Raw genomic sequence first — 22145 nt, 5'->3', positions numbered from 1 at the left:
GCGATTTGAAGCCTCCCTAAGCCCTTCCACGTGTCTTTCATACATTAAAAATTGTCAATTCAACAACAAACCAACTAAAAGGTGTTTTAAATGGATGGCTCTCCACAAAACTCTCAACGTCCTAACCACCTTGAAATCCCTATTCATTCACTTCAATAATCATCCTCAAGTGATCACTTTCAGCTTTAGACACTTATTTCTCAGCTTACCTCGTTGATTCCCTTAGTTTTTAGTTGTTATTGTTTTAAACACTTGCTTATTTCAAATTCATTCTTGCTTTTCAACTTGTTACTTTCCAATTGTAAGCTTTAATCTTGTTCAATTAAAATTCCAGCAAGTTTGTGCATCTTTATTTCTCTCTTTCTCTCTATCTTCGAAGTTGTAATCACACAACCTTGTGGAATTGACTGAGTATTGCTCCCCAATCTTGAAAGAGAACGGGTTAGGGTCATTCAGGTTACAACTCCACCATTGCTAGCTTGTTTTAATTATATTCATCTTTTAATCATGTCTTTTACGTCCATCAACATTCAATTCTGTTTTCCTTTATCGTCATGAGCTAAATTTATTTTTCCCAAGCCCGGTTATGGATAGTTAGCTAAAGTTTTTAAAATCCAACAAGGCAAAATGTGTTTTTCTCCTCTTTTATCACTTAAAGTTGTTTTCATAAGTTAAAACTTGATTTTGCCAATTAATGTTTTAACCAAGCATCAATACTGAAAGGGTTGATACATTCTTACAACTTTAATGATTTAACTTTGGAGAGAAATACTTTAGACATAAAGATTTAGTTCGGGTAGCCTAGGCATAGGACCTCGACCTAGGGTTACGGTTAGTTTTTATTAAACTAAGATCTTTTTTCTAATAGACATATTAGGAATGAACTTGTACCTTCAAAATCACTTAGACAGAAGAAGATGGCGAAGTAAAACCGAAGAAAATTTATGAGAGGCACCTGGCACCTAGTTGGAAAACTTGTTAAATTTTTAGCTAATTTGAAGTAATTGGGCTGGGTTTATTGTTTTGAGTCTTTAAATATCCAAACCAACATTATCCTTATTATTTGTTACCCCAAAATCAATTACAAAGTCACTGATCATTTAACATTCTTATAAAAAAGACTTCAATTGTCCCTATGGATTGATACTCGGAATATTCATTTCGTTTTACTACTTGTGACGGGTGTACACTTGCACTCTTTCATTTATTTTCATTCAAAAATCCCAAACAAGTTTTCGTAGTCATAGTGTATTACATGGTTGTGCTCTATCATGGTGTACCTAGAGCCTTGGATAAGAGCAAACTCTCGTTCTAGTCCGGAGTAGACGAGTGGCTGACTATTTGAGGGAAGACTTGGTGGTACTTTGTTCGAGGGGAAGATTATTGAGTTTGTAAAAGAATGCAAACAAAGTCTCGTTTTGGCTAGGGAAGGGAGTGATCTATTGTATATAAGATAGAACAATTATCTCTATTGGTATGAGGCAAATCCGTGAGGGTTATGTCTAAAGCGGACAACATCAAACCATTGTGGAGATACTTGAGATATTGGGTACCTATTGTCCTTAACAGCTTTGTCCTTTTGATTATATTTCTATCGTTTTTTAAGACCTAAACTGGTTCAATTCGAACCAACTAAACCTTGAACCAAGCCATAATTATGTACGGATGGCGTTCTTAATTTTGTATATGTAGGTCCTAGTTGACAACCACATCACATTTATGCTAAACCTAACTTAATATTTAATGGTAGGAATTAAATTGCAACCAATTATAAAGTACAGAGACCAAATTGTTGCTTTTAAAAGTTCATGGACTAAATCGTTACTTTAACGAAAGTGCAATGACCAAATGTGTTTTTTAACCTAATTTTTATTTAGCTCCTGATGTTAGTTTAAAGAGCGACATTTTTAGTAATTGTGAAAGGGATTTAGTTCCTACTTGATCCCTAATTTTGTTTTACAATGGTTTTTTTAGTACAACAAATGTGGGGAGGGAGATTTGAACTTTCAATCTTAAGGAAATGAGTAGATGTCATAATCACACCAACCTATACTCATGTTGGCAATTTGAATGTAATAGGACTTAACGAAAATATGATGTGGTAGGTTAATACGTTGGTGTGCATTATTGATCCCATCTCACTATCATTGTATTCACCATCATTATTGTTGGGTTTGTAAGGAGTGCAGACAAAGTCTCACATTGGCTAGAGAAGGGGGTGATCCATGGTATATAAGAAAGGACAATTATCTCCATTGGTATGAGGCCTTTTGGGTGGAACCAAAAGCAAAGTCGTGGGGGCTATGCCCAAAGCGAACAATTTCATACTATTGTGGAGATACTCGGGGTACTAGGTGTACTGTTGTCCTTAACAATTATCAACCCAATTGAAAACTTCCCATGAGAAGTCCATATCCCTATCACCGACGAAGAATCTCTCATTCCCTTTAAACTTTAAACTTACATCAACATTGTTAATTGTCACATCATATCAACTAATGGTCAACTCAACTTAGAAGCCAAATTAAAACTTTAGGAACTAAAAATGTCGCTTTTGAAATCTCAAAAGCCAAATAAAACTAAATGCAAAGCTTTGGGCCAAAAGTATTGATTTTGAAACCTCATGGACCTAACAGAGAAACTAAATCCAAACTTTAGAAATTAAATTTGACCAAAAACTATGTTAAGGGATTAAGACAAATATTTGAAACTTAAAAGACTTAAACAAACGAAAAATTATGCATTAAAACAACTTAAGTACGAAATTTATTTTAACAAAGTAGGATCTAACCTAAAAATTAGTGATATTAAACATGGAAATATTAGATTACAAAGTTAGTCCTCATACTTTGAGCATTAGGTCTATTTAGTCCCTAAGTTTTAAAACTATTCAATTACACTTTAAAACTCTGGATATTGTTTCTATTTAGTCTCCCTACGTCAATCTTATGAACAGTATTAATGAAATATAACATGCATATGGTATGTTCATCAGACAAATTTTGATAGAAAGATGGTTAGACTAAGAAATGATAATTAAAGTTTATAAAATATCATAATTAGAAGAAAAAAAACAAATAATTAAAACTAACAAAACTATTTTATTAGAAAAATTGGCAAGACGTAGGGAGGGAGAGAAGAACCTGTTTATGCCAATTAGTGAAAATGGTGATGAGAGCAAAAAGAAGGCTTTGAATAGTTGCTCCTGAAACCAAGCCAATCCACAGCCCTTTAACTCTCAAATGTGCCACAAAAGCCAAAACAGCTGCCATTGGAATCCCAACTATATAATATGATCCCAAATTCACATATGCTCCTAACTGCTGCCACCCGGTGCCTCTTGCAACCCCTAAAATTCACGACATATTCTAAGAGTTGTGTTTGGGAGTGATAGTAAAATGAATGATTTTGAATAAAGAGATTTAAGTATAATTAATTTTTCAAAATTACCATCCAAGTGATCTCTTCAAAATCAATTTAAAGTGAGTTTTTAAGATAGCTTATTTGGTAACATTTCTGTTTCTGTTTTTGTTTCTTTCTTTTCAATAAAGAAAAATGACTTGCATGAACCCAACATCCATGAATTCAAGTATGATAAAATAATCTTTTTATTTATATTTTGAAACAAATTAGAAATGAGAACAAGAAAGAAGAAACTTGTTTTGGTTCATTTTAAAATTTATATACAATTTTGAGAATTTTCCCCAAAAAAAAATAATAAGAAACAAGGAACATAGTAGTTGTAAAATGCTTATTGGAAACGAAGAAACAAGAAACAGAAACTTTATCAAAGGGCACTAAACTTTTTCCTAAAATCAATTTTTTTAATTTACCAAACATGATGAATGGAAAGTGACATGATTTTGACAATGGCAAGACCAAAATCACTCACACATACACCCTAACAAATAAATATCAAAGCTTGGGATTATTGAAGTATATTGTTGTTGTTCTTACTTTTCTTCTTCACTATTATGATCTATTACAGTCATCTAAGCCACTGAGCAAACAATATTGCATATGGTTCTGTTTTAAGTTCAATCGATTCTCTGCAACACTATCTCTAACTGATTGTTTCTGATCTTTCTTAGTATTTCGTCTGTGTGCTTCGATTATGTCTGCAAAGTTTAAATTAGTTAAGTTTGATGGTAATTAAATGGGACTTGTTTTTTGGAGGAAGAAATTTAAACCCTTCTTAGTTCAACAGAAGGTTGGAAAATTTTATTATAATCCTGATACTTGGCCTAAAGCACACTAAGAAAAAAAAATTAGGAATGAAAGTGATAGCTTATAGTATGTTCCTGCATTTAGTGGATATATAATGATCTTCGACAAGTGAATGATGATAGAAATTGGAAACCCTGTTCTTTAAGTAAATCTTTACATAACGAAAAGAAGTTATTTTTTTCTAACTAGGAGTTGGGAACTTTGCTCCCCTCTATATTCATGGGTGCCCATGCCTGCTCGAAAGCCTGGACACGGGAGGCACATCAAGAATTTTTTGTATTAAACTTAATGGAAGATTCAAATTTGAGACCTCTAAAATATGACAAAGAGACTCCAGCTCTTGTCAACCGAGCTAGTCTTAGGGATCCTAAAGAAGAAGTTCTTAGAGTATAAAATGCAAACAAGGAACATTTAGACTACAATAGAATTTTTATGGATTTAGCAAATACGAGAGAGAACCTTGACAATTATAACCAAGCTATAATTTTATTGAATTGATTACTTGAGAGTTAAAAGAAGTCAAGACTTCATAGTTAAGTATGATAGGGACCTTCTATCCTTATCTACTGTGTTAGATCACTGAGATAAAAAAAAACCTTTGAGATTAAATCAGATCAAAAAAGAAAGAGGTTGAGGTTATTGGCAAGTGGAAGATTAAAAAACAATCATAGATCAAAGTTTCGAGGAAAGGAGAAGAAAAAATGTTTTTATTGTCACAAGGAGGATCACGTAATCAAAAACTGGGACCGAGAAAAAGGTCAAGAGAAGAATGACGAACCCACCTCAAAAAATATGTATGAAAGGATGTGACTCGGTAGAAGTTATGTAATAGTATCTAAAACCACTCTTAGTGATGAGTGGATTCTTGATTCTCGATACTCTCACCCAGCTATAACCCCTTGTAAAGACTATTTTTTCGATTTAGAGGAAGTTGATTAATCATTACTCAAGGAATTTGTGGATTTAAATATGTTTGAAAAACAAAAGTGATGCATTTGAAATTTTTACTCAATCGAAAACTTTAGTTGAAAACCAAACGGTTGAAGGATAAAGGTTTCGGGGACCGATAATGGATTTGAATAAATTTTTGTAAGAAGACAGAAATTAAGAGACATCACAATGTTCCCTATACACCACAACAGAACGGCCTAGTAATAAGGTTCGAGCAAAGTTGCTCAAGAGGGTGAGATGCTTGCTTGCAAATGCCAAATTTGGGAGAAGTTGTAATTACAACTGCATACCTCATAAATTGGAGTCCTTCATCCATGAAAATTGGAGTCCTTCATACTCAACATGAAAATTCCTCCAAAGTTTTGGACAGGAAAATCATAAATCAAATGCATCCTAAGAGATCTAACAAAACAATGGTAACCAAAGTTGAAACTAAATCTAAGTCATGGGGAATGAATAGAAATTTTGCTAGGAATGTACTCAAAACAGGAGACTCGTGTCCTATGAAAAAATAATTTTCAACACTACTACGAATTTCTACAAGGATTAAGATATTGCTTCTTATAAATATTTTAATTGTGTAGGGTACTTAGAACAAGATGGTCATTGTAGGTGATATTCTTGAGCTACCTTTGTAAAGAGAAAGAAATGTTTAATTACAATCAAATATAATAGAACTTGTTTTCACCAAAGATTAGACATAGTCCCAAAATAGGATGAATTAGTATATAAACCCTTTAGTACTAAACCTTTCGATATCTTTTATTCCCTTTTATATTGTTACTTACTTCTTATCTTATCTGCTTTTGTCGTTAGAAAGGAGAAAATCAAATAGGTCAGGTACGAAAAGTGTTAAGTATAATAAACCACCACTCAACCCAAAAGTTTAAACTGATGGGTTGGCTAAATTTAATTGATATATATGGATTTTCAACAATTCCCTCATGGGCTTGGATAATTGCACAAAACCCAACAAGCGGAAATCATTATAAATATGAAGGAAACAACAATGCAGAGGTTCGAACACAGAAGTACATTATGCTCTGATACCATATTAAAGATGAATAAACCAACTTTAGGTTGAGTGGTGCTTTATTCATTCTTAACATGGTATAAGAGCTAAAGAAGCTCAAACGAGCATCCGATTCAAAAATTGGATCTGGCCAAGATCAATGAGCCAAAACAACCACGATCTTAAGAAGTCACGTTAAGAATTCTACATTGATAAGATAACTGACCTAACAAGAGTTTATAATATAAGTGGACTACTCCTCTCATCATCGATTAATTTTGAGATGAAACCTCATGAATGTTGTTAATATGAAGAACTCACACGAGATCCATTAGTCTATATTTCTTTCCAACAAATTAAACCTAAATTTTAGTCAAATTGAATCCATGTCGTCACAAACAACTCGATTCAACTATTAACATGTAATGTCAATATTGGTTACTCAAATTTTAGATGCCAAGACAAAAGTTATTAACCATTTGAATGCTTGAGATATTGAGAGATTTTACCTGAAAGGATGCCAAGGAAAGTATCTATGAGAATGGAAAGGCAAATCAAAGGCCACATAGAAGCAATGTGATCGGCAATTTGGGTGTCATTGGTGAAGGCATAGCCTAAGATATTGCGACATCCAAAGAGAATCACACTCACAGTTATTGATTCTATGATTCCAAGAGCTCCCACTACCTTCACTGCCACTTTTGCTGCCTCTGGATTTCCAGCTCCTAGTTCATTTGAAACCCTTGTACTGTATAACATCACCATTAGTGTTCTTGTTTCCTCATTTTTAATAAAGAAAAATGAATTGCATGGTCCCAGTAAAGTATGATAACATAATCCTTTTATTTATATTTTGGAATAAATTTGAAATGGGAACAAAAAAATAAATAAATTTAATTTTTGTTTTCAAAATTTTTAAACAACTTTGAAAAAGTTCCAAAAAAAAGAAAAAATAAGAAACATAGTTAGTTATAAAATACTTAGATTTCTTAATAAAATTAGAAATGAAAAATGAAAAACAGAAATGTTAAGAAGGTATATATTGTTTTCTCATCGGGTTAGTTTATATCATTTCTCAAACTATTTTTGAGAAAAAAACAGTTTTTAAATGATCAAGTCAATTTAACTTCAAGCTTTCAATTTCACCCAATTGAATTATAATTTTGAATAAATTGTGAAATTAATATTCTTTATTAGCCAAGTTTTCATTAAAATATATATATATAGTAGATACGACGAGCATGGTTGTGGTTGGACAAGATTAATTATTTTGGTGGGTATTAGTTCTTCTAGTCGTGTTTGGTATCCTTTAACTAGGTTTGACCCGTTTTCTTATTGAGTTTGAGACATTGTTTTACTCGTTTAATTTTGTTATCAAGTTCAAATGTTTTCAAGTTGATGAGATATTAGTTTCACCACTATTTGTTGAGAGTGAATTTTTTTTTTAAGAAGATAATTAAGGCGTCGTTTAGTTGGACCTTTCAAAAAATAGACTAAGATATATATATATATATATATATATATATATATATATCTTTTCGTTGAAGGATAAAAGAACAAATATTTCTTCAAGAGAATGAATAAAAGAAGATTTATGAGCTTAGAACTGACCTTACTGTGGCCCCCAACCCATATGGTATGAAATAATGCAAATAAGTGATTGAGAAACTGCCAAAAAATCCCCACCGAAGAGGGTTGAAAAGTTAGAATTATGTGTTGAAAATTGAAGTTCCAACAGCCTGACGAGATTGGAAAAGCACACAAATATATACCATATAGATAGCACAGAAGCCTCCACCTTGGGATTTGGAAGAAGCCCAGACAGCAACAGAATGACCTCATAAGACCACCATTCAAGGCTGCAAAAACCCAAAATGGTTTAAATAATCTTCTCAATTTGTTTTCATCCCTTAACATGTCATTTCTCTCTACTCTTCGAATCTCTAATTAGATTTTTATTTTTAAATTTCTTAATTTCTTGTTTATCTCTCATTTTTCTATGACACTACGACACTAAAATTTTTACTAAAGGATTTCTTTTACGGATATACAATTAAAATCAGAAAATTAATCGACCGGTTAAAATTGACCGAATTAACATCGATCGATCGGCGTCGATTTTGGTTAGTTGGTTTGTCCAATACAGAAGCGAAGCAAATGAACGATAGAAAAGAACTCTGCATACTACATTCACTTTTCTATTTTTTTTTTCCTCATTTCATTTATGTTTTCTCTTACTCTCATTGTTGAAGCAAACTGATGGATACATTTTAGAAAAAAATAAAAATAAAACAAAATAAAAAAGAATTGAGCATATTGCATTCACTTTTCTATATTTTCCTCTATTTATGTTTTCTCTCGCTCTCACGGCTGAAGCAAAAAAGAATTGAGCCTATTGCATTCACTTTTCTATTCTTTTTCTCAATTTATTTACGATCTCTCTCACTCTCAGCAGTGAAGCAAATCGACCTATAAATTTTACTAAATAAACAAAATAAAATTCAGCATACTCCATTCACTTTTATATTTTTTCCTTTCTTTATTCATGTTTTCTCTCACTCTTACTAAAGCAAAAAAGAATTCAACATACTAAATTCATTTTTCTATTCTTTTTACCTTTTTATTTATGCTCTCTCTCACTCTCAGTACTGAAGCAAACCAACCTATAAATTTTATAAATAAACAAAAAAGAATTTAACATATTGTATTCACTTTTCTATTCTTTTTCTCTTTTATATTTATGATCTCTCTTACTCTCACTACTGAAGCAAATCGACCTATAAATTTCATAAATAAACAAAAAATAATTCAACATACTGCATTCACTTTTCTGTTTTTTCATCTTTTTATTTATGTTTTATCTCACTCTCACTACTGAAGCAAAAAAATAATTCAGCATATTGCACTCACTTTTCTATTCTTTTTCTTCTTTTATTTATGATCTCTCTCACTCTCGCTACTGAAGCAAACGAACCTGTAAATTTTACTAAATAAACAAAACAGAATTCAGCATACTGCATTCAGTTTTCTATTTTTACCTCTTTTTATTTATGTCACTCCTACTACTGAAGCAAAAAATAATTCAACATACTGCATTCACTTTTCCATTCTCTCTCTTTTTTATTTATGATCTCTCTCACCCTCACTACTGAAGCAAACCGACCTATAAATTTTATAATAAACAAACAAAATTCAATATACTGCATTCACTTTTCTATTTTTTCCCACTTTTTATTTATGTTTTCTCTCCTCTTACTATTGAAGCAAAAAAGAATTCGAACATACCATATTCACTTTTCTATCTTTTTCTCTTTTTATTTATGATCTCTCTCACTCCCACTACCAAAGCAAACGGACCTATACATTTTATAAATAAACAAAACAGAATTCAACATACTGCATTCACTTTTCTATTTTTACCTCTTTTTATTTATGTCACTCTTACTACCGAAGCAAAAAAGAATTCAACATACTGCATTCACTTTTCTATTCTTTGTCTCTTTCTATTTATGCTCTCTCCCACTCTCACCTACGTGGCTCTCTATTCTCCTTTCTTTTTCTTTTCTTTTAATACTCTCTCTTCAATTTCTCCCTATTTTTTAGCATATGTGGGGTGGAGATTTGAAGTCACGACCTTCTGGTCGGGGACGGACATAGATGTCTTAACCTATTAAACTATGCTCAGGTCGGCCTCTTCAATTATTCTATTTTAAGTACATAAACTATAACAGACAAAATTTAAAAGCAAAATACAGCTAACTACAATGAACAAATTAAAAACCATCTTACCAAACCATCACGGCAGAGGGGACAGCAAGACGAAAAAACTGGCCGATGCTCGAGATGGCCTCCCTCGAGAGCGGGGCCCGAGTCTTGTTGCAAGATGGAGAGAAGAAGACATAAGAGGCAAGCAAAATGACATTGAGCCAATAGGATATACCAAGGGCCAAAGCAGCTCCCACAACCCTAAGCTTGAAATGGAACACAAAAAGCCAACAAATGGGAATATGCAAACAGAGAGTGGCAAAGGAGCTGAAGAGCAGAGGAAGAATGAGGCTCTGAGTGAGGAAATAGCGGAGAAGAGACTGAAGAATTGCACACGCAAACAGATTTGGAATTAAAAAAACTGAGTATTTTCTGGCCACAGAAGAAATGGAAGGGTCTTGGCCAATGGAAATTAGTAACTTGTCTGTGAAGAACCACAGCACAGAGATTGGGAAACAGACCAAAATGAGAGAAATCATACAACTGTAAGTATAAACTCCAAGCTTCTGATATTGCTCTGCCCCATATGCTTGCCCACATAGAGTTTCCAAAGCTCCAGCCATTCCCAACTGCAATAAGACGAACAATGAGTTGTTCAGTCTTCAAGAGCTCGTTTGATAACGTTTCTGTTTGTTCGTTTTTAATAAAGAAAAATCCCGAACATCCAATAATTCAAGTATGATAAAAAATTATTTTATTTACGCTATGAAACAAATTGGGGACAGGAACAAAAATAAGAAATTTGTTTTGGTTGTTTCTAAAACTTCTATACAATTATGAGAATGTGAGAAAAAGAAAAGGAAAAATAAGAAATATACTTAGTTACAATTGGAATCGAAAAACAAGAAACTGTAACCAACACGCCCTAAATTTTTAGTGACAGTCAGTAGGGAGATTGAAATATGATAATATTGTAGAAAAATGGGGAGGTTGGAAGAAGGGGGAAGGATTACGAGGAGGCTAAAGCCGGTGACACGGACGAAGGAAGTGGCGATAGAGACGCCGGAGAGCAAGAGCTCGTCGCCGAGATGGCCGACGATGACGACGGTGACGACCTGCAGAAGGTACTGAAGAACTAACGCAGTGGTGATGGGCGCTGCTATAAGGCTCACCTTCTTCAGCTCTGTGGGGTAAACTCTCCATTTTTCTCTCATTTTTTTTTCTCCCCTCGACTCCTTTGGCTCTAGAGAGAACTTAAAAAGAATCAAGTTGAAATAAATGGCATTTATTGACCACCACAAGCTACGTTCACTTTCCATTCAAGGGAAAAAACATATTCAAATTGGAAGAAATTATTCGAGGGATCGAACACTGTGAGAGAATTTAAAAATTGTATTTTGAATATGGTATCGAAGGGGTATTATAAGAATTTATAGATTTTAAATCTCCATCCAACTTATGGAAGCGACAACCATTTTTTGTTGTTCGATGGAGGTTCGAATTTCTACCATATATACTAAGTGTTAGTAATACTTATCGAACTAAAAAGGTAATATAAGTATTGGGAGGGCAATCATTAATGTCCTACAGTGTTGGTTAGAGAGGCAGAGAGTACAAACAAAATTTCACATTGATTAGAAAATAGAATAATATAGGATAGATGAAAGACAATTATTTTTATTCGTTTGAGATATTTTTAATTGAACCAAAAGGGGACGATATCATATATGAAATCTCAATCAATTCAATGAACAGACTATTAAGTACTCAATTTACTAATTAAAGCATTTAGGAACTCTACTGTCATTTTTGGATTTTTGTACCTGTAGTTTGTTTTTTATTTTTTTTTGGAAAATTGGATAAATAGCATTTCTCAAAAAAACCATTTTGAAATATGGCTCCTCCCCTCATTTTTATATTTTCTAAACATTTACTGACATCACCTCCATTCCAAATTTCTGCTATATCTCTCGACTAACATACCATTTTTATTTCACCCTCTTTTTCTCACTTGAATCTCATATTCTCTCTCATTCTCCCTCTTCTCATTCTTCATCTTCTTCTCTTCGTGGTTCTTCTCTATTCTCTCTCTCCTCTTCTCTCTTTTCAAATTTTTTAGATTTTTACGGAGAAACTTCTTTTTTTTCCTTCAAAACTTTTAGAATTTTATGGATTTCAAATTTTCTCTTTCTTCAAATTTTCTCAAAATTAAAATAAACAAATTTTTTTAGATTTTTCTCTACCTCTCTCCTTTGTTTCGGTTTTTTTTTTCGAAAAAACTTTTGGGTATTCTTTGACCAACGAAGTACGCTATTTGGATTGTGCAGTAAGGATAGAAAATTGTTTATGGCCTAGTATGCATTCGCGGGGAGAACAACAAAACGAAAAGGGAGAGAACAAGAAAACGAGAAGAGAGAGGGAGAAAAACAAGAAGAGAGAGGAAGAAAAAGAACGAGAGAGGAGAGAGAAAATGGGAGAGGAGAGAGAAGAGAGAGAGCGAAAAAGAGAACGAGAGGGAGAGGAGAGAGAGCCACAAAGAGAGCGTGAGAGAGGGAGAAAAAAAATTAATGAGTTTTCAAAAATTGAAATGATGAATCTTTTTAATTTGAAAATCAATTATAAATCAACAAAAATTCTCTCATATCTTAATATCTTAATAATAGAATTCATGCCAATCTTTTCAAAAAAAATTCACGTAAATCAACTTAAATACTCCACGTTAACAAAAAAAGAAAAAAATTCAAGAAAAAAGAAAAAGAAAAAACAGAAACTACAGATTCCAAAAAAACAGAGGGGGAGAGAGGAGAGAGAGAGCGAAAAAGGGGAGAGAGGGTGGGAGAGAACTAAGAAGAGAGAGAGGAATTTTCTTTAATATTTTTTTTTTTTGGAATTTCCCATTTCTGTTTTTTTTTTCTTTGATTTTATTTATTTATTTTTTTTAATCCTCTGTTTCTGTTTTTTCTTTTTTTTAATATCAATACATTTATATGGAGCATTTAAGTTGATTTACGTGGATTTTTTTTCCGTTTTTGAAGATTTGCGTTATGGGAGAATTTTTGTTGATTTGGTAATTGAGTTTTCAAAGTTTTCAAAACTGAAATCTTTTTAATTTGACAATCAATTACCAATTTACAGTTTGGGATAAGTAGGGCTTAAGAACCTTAAAATCGTCCAAAGAGTAGAACTTCGGGGATGAACTCTTCAAGACAAGTGACATACGGATCACGCCCCGAGGGCCAAGGGCAACAACAACCAACATGAGTGGAGTTGGCACCTAAATTAGGCTAAGGCCGACGAGCTCGTGGGCTAGCACCTTGGCATTAGGCCAAGAACAGCCTACCCATGGGCTGGTACCGATGCAATGACGCTAGGCCCCGCGCCGAGACACCTGACCAAGGCCGACCAACTCACAAGCTGGTGCCATGTCGAGGCCAAGGATAGTCCACCCATGGGTTGGTGTTGGCACCTAGGTGCTAAATCGAGTCGACAAGCTCAATACTTTGCCTGATCGGTTCGATTTCGAATACAGGATCTCCCACTCTGATACTAAGATGAATAAACCACCACATAATCCAAAAACTTAAGCTAATGGATTGAGTAAATTTAATTCATATATTGAATATCTAACACTCCCAAGGATTATTTCAAAAATAAGCCCCAATTGCTCATGGATGGAAAATAATTCAAAAGGAAGAACTAAAAATGAATGATTTCTCACTCTATAAATAGAATAACAGAATTTCCAATTCTACTAAAAAATAAAAATAAAAATTCAGATTCTGACTTAAAGCATCACACAAAGTGTGTGGCTAGTACACCATAATTCTATCTTATTTTAAACCATCCATGTATCCCTTTGCTAAAATATTAGTGGGAATTTTGTAATCCTTTTAAGTCAATTTTACACCTCAACTAATATTAATCTCTTTTAATTATTATTATTACTACAAATTTTGACCTAGTAGTTAGGCATAAATAACGTAGGATTTTATTGAACTATTTAGTACTTGTTCATTGCATATTGAGTTAAAAAGATATTATGCTATGCAACAAACATGTTAAATCAAAACAGATCAAAAGAGATTAGATAAAATTAGAATAAAATTAGACAGAATTACTAAAAAGATGGAAATTCTAAAACAACTAGATTTTGCATTTTGTCAACGAATTGTCGAGTATGTTATGAAATTAACAAGTTTGTTGTTTGAGAATATATTAAAATATTGATTAAATTAAAACTTTATTCTCTTTAAAATTTATAAAGTTTCAACTACAACCATTTAATTTCTAATAATAGAATTCTAAATCAAAAAAATGTTTGAGAATACACCAAAAAATATTTCTAAATTTTATTCTCTTTAAAATTTATAAAATATCAATTTCAACGTTTTGAAGTAAATAATTATAATATTAAAATGCAAAATGTTGAAAACAAGATGATTTATTCAATAAATTTTTTTTAGTACAAAACAAACAGAAACGGGAGATTTGAACTCATGAACTCTAATTATCAAATAAACTTGAACCACGTAGATCTAGACTTTTAAATCTCATAAGTCAATTTTACCATTCTAACCATGAGAAACTAAATTGGAAAATGTTAAAGATATGAGCTGAGTATAAATTGAATATCTCTAAATAATAAAGATTAAAAAAAAAACAAAAACCTCCCAAATATTAGAGATTAGCCTACTTTAAACGAATTAAAGAAAACAAAATTACCTTGCTTTTCTAATTACTTTCCACTTTTCCAAACTCTTTATCTTCCCAAAAAAAGTTGAAAAATCCACTAAACGAAGAACCCATATATTCCAAACAAATAATGTTGCTTTGTAGATTTTGGTGTCTGATTGTAAAGTATCAAAGAGATTTTTAAATGTTTTGGCAGTGAGTATAAGGTGGGGACAGGCTACAGAAAATACCGTTAATTAGCTTTGTGGTCTGTTGAAAAGGAGGAAAAAAAAACGACCCTTCTTTAAAATTACTCGTATCATTTCAAAAGTTTCAATATTTCCTTCACCTTTTGTTAAAACTTTTAAAATTTCTATAGAGAACAAGTTGAAGTTAAATTCAAGAAAAAAAAAATGGCAATTTGACATCTAAAATAAGAATCTTATTAAATAAAATATAAAATTATTTTTTCATTCAATGGTTAATGAGGTCATTTTTTGAATAAATAATTCTAAGAAATTCAACATCTAGCATCTTATTTTTTAAAAATTCTTTTAAAAGATAAGATTTATGATAAAAAAAGATTGTCTTCTAAACTATTTACAAAAATGTCTTTGTTCGAAGTTTTTTCTAGAATTTAGCATGCTAATTTATTTGTTTAAAATTTTACAAAAAATAACATAATCCAAATTGAAATCAAACTCAAATATATGGTAAAGCATCATAATAAAGGTCAAATTTATGCTATTTAAAATATCAAAATCAACTCACATTTAACATCTGCTATGATATATATGATGTAAAATTTTGCTAAATAGAGTTACTACATTGAAGATATGCATTAACAAAAAAAAAAAAAAAATCTTGTCAAAACGAGCATAGCTCAGCGGTAATTAACATATATCTACGAGATTGTAAATTCAATCACCCATCCATGTTGTACTAAAAAACAAAAATCTTAAGGCGGTTTCTCTTACTTTTTCATTCTTTATTATTATCGATAAAGGAATTGAAATAAATCTTCCTTTTAAGAGTTCCATCCTTGAACTAAAGGGTTAGTCTTAATGTCCCATCTAACTCACTTATATGCAATATTCATAAATAAACAAAGCTATTCACTCTTGACCCATGTAACTGTTGGGAATATGGAGTCAAAAGGATGTCGAATCGAGTCGAGATGAAACAAGAATGAAAGAGGATCAAAGAAGCAGACTATAGGGTCATATTGGCATAGAGGACATGACCATATTGGCCGAGCTGCAGGGCGTCACAACATGGGCGCTAAGTGAACTTAAAATTCGTAGCGCCGCTACACCACGGACAGCATCTGCGTTGTTACGATTTATAAAAATGCCAATTTTAGTGTTTTAGGTTTTTTTAAGTGGTTGAATTTTCTAGGCAGCCGTTTTGAGCAAAAAAAAAAGAGGGAGAACAAGTTTTCAGGCTGTGGTGCGTCACCGACAACCTATTCTCGTGTCTCGGCGAGGTTTTTCATTCTTTATATTCCTAAGTACCTATTATTGTAGTGCATAGAAGTTAGGTGGCCATTGTTGAAGGCATCTAAAGAGAGCTTTATAAAGCGTTTATGAGACCCCATTGCAATTTTCTCATCATAGTAGAACCTGCACATCGCGGAAGACTGGACGTAGCCCGTGCTTAGGATGAACCAGTATAAATCTCTGGTGTTGTTTCTGTTTTCTCTTATTCCTTTATTGTGTAGTTTAAATTTAGGATTTGTTGAATAATGGAAGGGGAAAATGGTTCCTAGGTTAGACTCCTGATTGAGGTGTTCATATTGAGAATTAGGACGGTCAGCTATTTGTTGTGCGCATAGTAGCAAGCTTTTCCCAACAGTAATATATATGTTACACCAGGTAAGAAGTACATCAAAAATAACTATAATTAATTAATCTCCACAGAGATATCGTTGTATGATTATTGGTTAGGAGTTTTCTATGCTAGTAATTTGTTGGCTAGGATATACCTTGGTTATATACATACCGAGTCAGATCAGAATAAAACTATAAGTTTATACGCGCATTCGAATCATATGAAAGGGATCATATGAGTCACAACTAACTCATTAGTCCTACCAATTAATGATCTACCAGTTCATTGGCCAGTCACATGACACAGATGAGCCAAAAAAGTCGACGTGTTACCTAATGAAGATCTCATGGTTAACCCAACATTAAAGAAGAAATAGTGAGCTCAACTGCCATAGCAAAGCATGACCTCATGATCTCAAATCAATTAAGCATTATACTTAAATATCCATCGACATCGACAGGTCGACATTTCTATATATTCATGAGTTTGACATTGAAATAAAGAGTAAATCGATATTTTCTATCATATCACAAAAAAAATGACAAAATATGAAAAATATCAACAAAATGTCACTAATATATACATAATATTAATATTAATTATTTTTAACTTATTTAGAAATAGAAAAAATTTTATTTGTTAATTTAAATATTTTTAACGATTTTTTATTTTGTGTAACTGTTATAGAAATATAGACGTTAATATTTTATCAATATTTCCATGAAATTGACACCTCCTCATTTCAACCTGAGAGTACAAGACCCTATGTGCCCAATGTAGGGGCCATTTATACGAACATTAGATTTTTCAATTGAAACCAACCAACCAACACTCCCGACACACCTTTCAACCAACCTTCTACTTTATATATTGTTACTTTTTTCAATTTACCTCTTTTTAACCTAACTAAGGTAAGGTTAGACCATCTAAATTTAAATGAACTATATTTAAGAACCTATTAATCTGTACCTATCTTTTATTAACCACCATTAAAATTTAGAAGAGAGAAAAATCGTAATTTTTTTAATAGATAAATATCTTTAAATTCAAATCTTCCTCTCATTCTCTCTTACATGCAAAGGTCACTCACTTATTTTCTCTTGTTTTTCTCACACACCCTACATGCAAGACTCCACTTGTTTGCCTCTCCTCTATCTTTTCTCTGGTCTCTCTCTAGCATGCAAAGCCACCAATTCTCATGCACACCCACCCCATTAATCCTTATATTCCCTTTCTTCTTTCATCTCATTCACTTTTTCTATCTCCCACCAATCCTCTTTCTCTTCCTCTTTCATTGGTTCCATCGATAGATCGTGTCGTTGGCTTATCGGTCGGTTTTCTTACATAAAAAGTACTTTAATAACCAACACTTTAGGAAAATGTGTAAAATAATAAATCACTTTAATATTTGATTCTACACGTGTAAAACTGCTTTTTAAGTTCTTTTTAACGAGCACTTTTGTTGGTATTCTCTGACCACACTACTTGTATTCTTTTTCATTGCCATCTTTAAGATGCTAGAGTGCAGGTTAGGGGTGTGATTTTTAAAAAATAGATTTAAGTGTGATTGATTTTTCAAAATAAAAATCAATTTAAAGTGGAAAATACATGGCTCATCACTAGTAAGGAGGAATCTTGTCTATACCACCATTAAATATTTGACAACTTATCAATTTTTAAAAACACTTTTTGTTTTTGCATTTCTCTCTCGGAGTTGTCAAATATTTAATTGTAGTGTGGACAAATTCCTCCTGAGCCAAGTATTTTCCTTTAAAGTGATCTTAAATTTTCCTAAAATCAATTTTTTAATTTGTCAAACATGGTCAATGAAAAGAGAAGTGATTTTGACGATAGAAAAGTGATTTTGGTCCTGCCGAGATCGTTCCCAAACAAACTCTAATTTCGATATATTTTTCTATCAAAACAAACACATAGTTTTCTAATAATAAAAAGTTGCTTTTTCTATTGAAACGGATGCAAACTTTATTAAAAGAAAAGACGTTTGGATTTTATATATAAAGTGAAAAAGCTTTATTGGTTAGTGCACTATGGTGAGTGATTTTCTTTGTCATGGTATTTTATTATCTCGCTATATATATCTTCAAACGTCATATTCCCTACTTTTTTTTCTTCTTTTTTTTTTTTTAATTTTTACATATTGTAAGAAGCAAAATAAAATTTAAATTGGGAAGGGGATAATGTTCTTTAATATCTTTTTCCAAGAGAGATACGCATGAACAAAAGTGAAGATTTGCATGTGTCTAGTTCCATTTTCTATTTTTGAGAAATATCTTTGCTTGATGAAATCTCAAATTTCTATATAACCTCTTGTTCCAATATAATAGTCAAACCCAAAATTGGAAAAAGGAAAAGAAAATATGCATATTTGTTTCTAGTTTTAAAGAAGTTTGTTAAAATTTTACTTTAAATTCATGGCTTATAAAGAAAACATAAAAATAAAATCCTTATATAAGTCGTAATTTTCATCCTATAAAAGATATAAAAATTAGCCAATCTATGATAATAAAATTTGTAACGTTACTCTTATGCATTTATATTGCCATAAATGACATCTTATCAATAAATAAATAAAGCTCAATATCCACTGTAATTGGTGTCTTAACCACTTGAGCTATGCTCGGTTTGACTATAGTTAATGTCTACTTAATACGAAAAGATATAGTGATTAGATGAATCTGGTATATATCCTAATGTTATATCCATCCGCATGCAACTCTAAATCTAAATAGTAACAATGCATTCATCCATAAAAATCTCTTTTAGTGAAGTCAACAAATTACTCTTTATAATTAATGCATACTTATGATGAAAAACTATGGTGACTAGATGAACTATTGTAACTAAATATAATCTTCATTCGCAGTTTATGGCATTTAACTTACTTCTATTAAGATATAAACCTTTCTTTGACTTTATGGAAATTGAGTGCATCGTCTTCCTTTTACCTTATCTTAATCATAATTATTTTCTCTCTTTAATCACACTTTTAAAACATTTGTCCAATCTTAATTCATTAGAAAATTTTTATACAAATTTATTTAATTTAATATTCTATAATCATAACCTTTAATCATGAGTGCTTCTCTCATAAAATCTTTCATACTACAACAAAATCAACAAAATCAACCGTTAATATCAATTCTAAATTGTCATCGTATAGGTACGATGACACGATTCAGCAACCCACATCTTTCCAAATGTCATCGTAGTTGACGACGATATAGGTTAACCGAACGTCAAGTTAACCATTATCATGAGTCTACTAATCAAGTTAAAACATATCAGCTGTCTTTTTCAAATATGATATCTTAGATAGTTAAGCACCTAATTTCTTCCCTTTTCCTTGCCCTTTTTTGGTCTCTATCCCAATTTGATATGGATCATTATGCAAGAAAAAAAAGTCAATAAATTCCCAAAAAGCCCTTAGTCAACCATGAGCAATCCAAGAGCCCAATATGCTATATAGCCCATGAACCTCTATCCCTTTGATCTCTTTTGAATGAGTGACTGTAAAAACCTAAGGTTCCAAAACCAATTCACAAGGATTCTCTTATCATTTGATATCAAAGTTTAGACTCTAACATCAGATATATATCTTGATTCTATCCTGGTCTTCATCTTGGATTGGCTGATTTATATTTGGCTGGTTTGAACCTTCCTAACTTGCAAACCAAAACTCCAAACGACTTGAGAATAGTCTCTCTTCTTTTCCTTTTTTATTTTTATTTTTCTTTTCCGTTTTAAGCTTTTTAGCAATGCCTTGGAGTTACAAAAGTTATTTTAAAAATATAAGATTATTAAAAAATATTTCTAAAATAAGACTCAAAATTTTTATTACCTATTTTATTGACTTGTTCGAATATTATTGAAGACTCGTCCAACTCTAGTAAGAACTCAAAAGTGATAAGTTTAAATCTTGAAGTAAAATTTAAATTGAGTGTCGGGTAAATTATTTTCAAGAGAAATATTGGTTTTAAAATTCTGTCGTCATTGACAAAATTAATGATGTAAATATGTTTTTTTTTTTTTGTGAGGTTGATCACGGAAATATGTTGGTTTAAATTCAATTTTATCCTACATTGGTTGTTTTTATATGATTAGCTTTTTTAATTTTGTATTTTATTCAACTTGTTAGTATTAATTTGTTAGAGAAAAAAAAACGAATATTTTTTTGAATTTCAATTGATTTGTTTAATCAAGTCGATTGATTTCCATAACTTCTTTTTCCCTTTTTTTTTTTTTTTTAATTTATGAACTTTTTAACCAGCCTAGTTCTATTTTCATTCTGTCTCTGCAATGGCTATGAAGCATTTTTTTTCTCTTTTTCCTCTTTTAGAGTTTTCTAATGAGTGTTAGAAAGAAATATAATGAGAATTGTTATCACATTGTAATTTTCTCTGAGTTGAATTCTGTATCAAATTGAGAGTAAAGGTTTAAGATAGGAACAAACCAGAGAAAAGCTTAGTAACTCAACCTATCGAGTCATCCAAAACATTTGAGCTTAGAAACTATAAAAAAGTTGAGCCCTTGGACTCAAAAGGTTGAGCCTTTAGACACCCTGCGAATCCTACTGATGGCCATGCACGCACCATGAATCAAGTTCACAGGCACAGACCAAGAAGTCGAGCAACCCATGAGGACAACCCCATGGACGAATTGCCCGTAAAGTCCAAATCTCGTTGGACGAGTTTATTGGGCTAGTTCCGTTCTCTCTAAGTTCTTTTGAAGACCTATCGAACCTCTGACTCTGACTCGAGTTCCTCAAATTTCGAAGATTCAAAACAATAAGATATTTAAAAGATTTTAGTATATTACAAAACCTCAAAAAAAAAAAAAACGACTTAATTGAAGTGTGTTGGACTAGCACCACACGACATGTGTTCTCTTTGTTTTTTAAATTTCGGTCAAACTCTATTAATCAAATAAGTGTGTTGCAAATTTGGTCATTCCACCCAACCAAATTTACACATCTACATCACTGATTTAATATTCTTATGTTCAATATATATTTCTTAGGTTTAAAAAAGCGTTTAAAAAGTTGCATGCAACCAAGTCATAGGTTAGAATTCCTATTATGTATATATTAGTGACATTTTGTTGATATTTTTAATATTTTATCGATTTTTTTTATAATTGGGATGAAAATATAGATTTACCCCTTATGTCATTAATAGATATATAGAAATGTCGATGGACATGTCGAGATGTCGACTGATATTTAATATGATATATGGACGTAAAAAGAGAGAATTACCAGTACACTAATTCCAGTGACATTGACGAATGAAGTGGCAATGGAACCTCCAGAAAGCAAGAGCTGATCTCCAAGATGTCCCACCATCATCACTGCAACAATTTGCATTGAATATTGCAGAATTGTTGAGGCAGCCATTGGAGCTGCTATCAAGCTCACTTTCTTCACCTCTTTCCTATAAACCCACCAATTTTCTCTCATTTTCTCTCCAACCAAACACTCCCCTGTCTCTTCATTATATGCCAATATAAGAAATTGGGATCAACTGGGTTTTTTCTGTATTGGGAATCTGACATATCAAAGCATTGAATTTGGGCACAACTTTAATGAGTCCTCTTCCACTGCCTCACGATAATGGAAAGTATAATTAAGGATATGATTAAAGTTAGAACATTGACTGCAAAGATTGGGATTTGGAGTATTTTAATTGTAACTCAACTTTTTTATTAATGCAAGTGTTGAGGTTCAAGGAAC

General features: G+C 31.9%; 1 protein-coding gene across 21 annotated transcripts in view; it reads right to left on the bottom strand.

Moving 5' to 3' along the window:
* Positions 1–21891, bottom strand: part of LOC111012127 (protein DETOXIFICATION 3) — a 59678-nt gene extending 37787 nt beyond the window's left edge. For 7 of the 21 annotated variants that reach the window (XR_002601507.2, XR_015788772.1, XR_015788773.1 and 4 more), the window contains exons 1-6: positions 10909–11315; positions 9980–10524; positions 7963–8049; positions 7802–7858; positions 6700–6938; positions 3144–3349 (exon numbers count right to left, since the gene is read on the bottom strand). Coding sequence is in view for 4 of the 21 variants with exons in the window: in XM_022286175.2 (XP_022141867.1) it covers positions 3144–3349; positions 6700–6938; positions 7802–7858; positions 7963–8049; positions 9980–10524; positions 10909–11214 (1440 nt within the window). In the remaining 17 variants the exon portion in view is untranslated. Of the gene's footprint in view, positions 1–3143; positions 3350–6699; positions 6939–7801; positions 7859–7962; positions 8050–9979; positions 10525–10908; positions 11316–21671 lie in introns of those variants that run through there. The other 14 variants (XR_002601508.2, XR_015788775.1, XR_015788776.1 and 11 more) reach the window with 5 other exon arrangements.
* Positions 21892–22145: the final 254 nt, after the last annotated feature.

Source organism: Momordica charantia, assembly GCF_013281855.1.
Source record: "Momordica charantia cultivar OHB3-1 chromosome 11 unlocalized genomic scaffold, Mcharantia_2.0 BLBB01000011.1, whole genome shotgun sequence".
In the NCBI taxonomy this organism is placed as follows: domain Eukaryota; kingdom Viridiplantae; phylum Streptophyta; class Magnoliopsida; order Cucurbitales; family Cucurbitaceae; genus Momordica; species Momordica charantia.
This window is presented reverse-complemented; position numbering and strand designations above follow the sequence as displayed.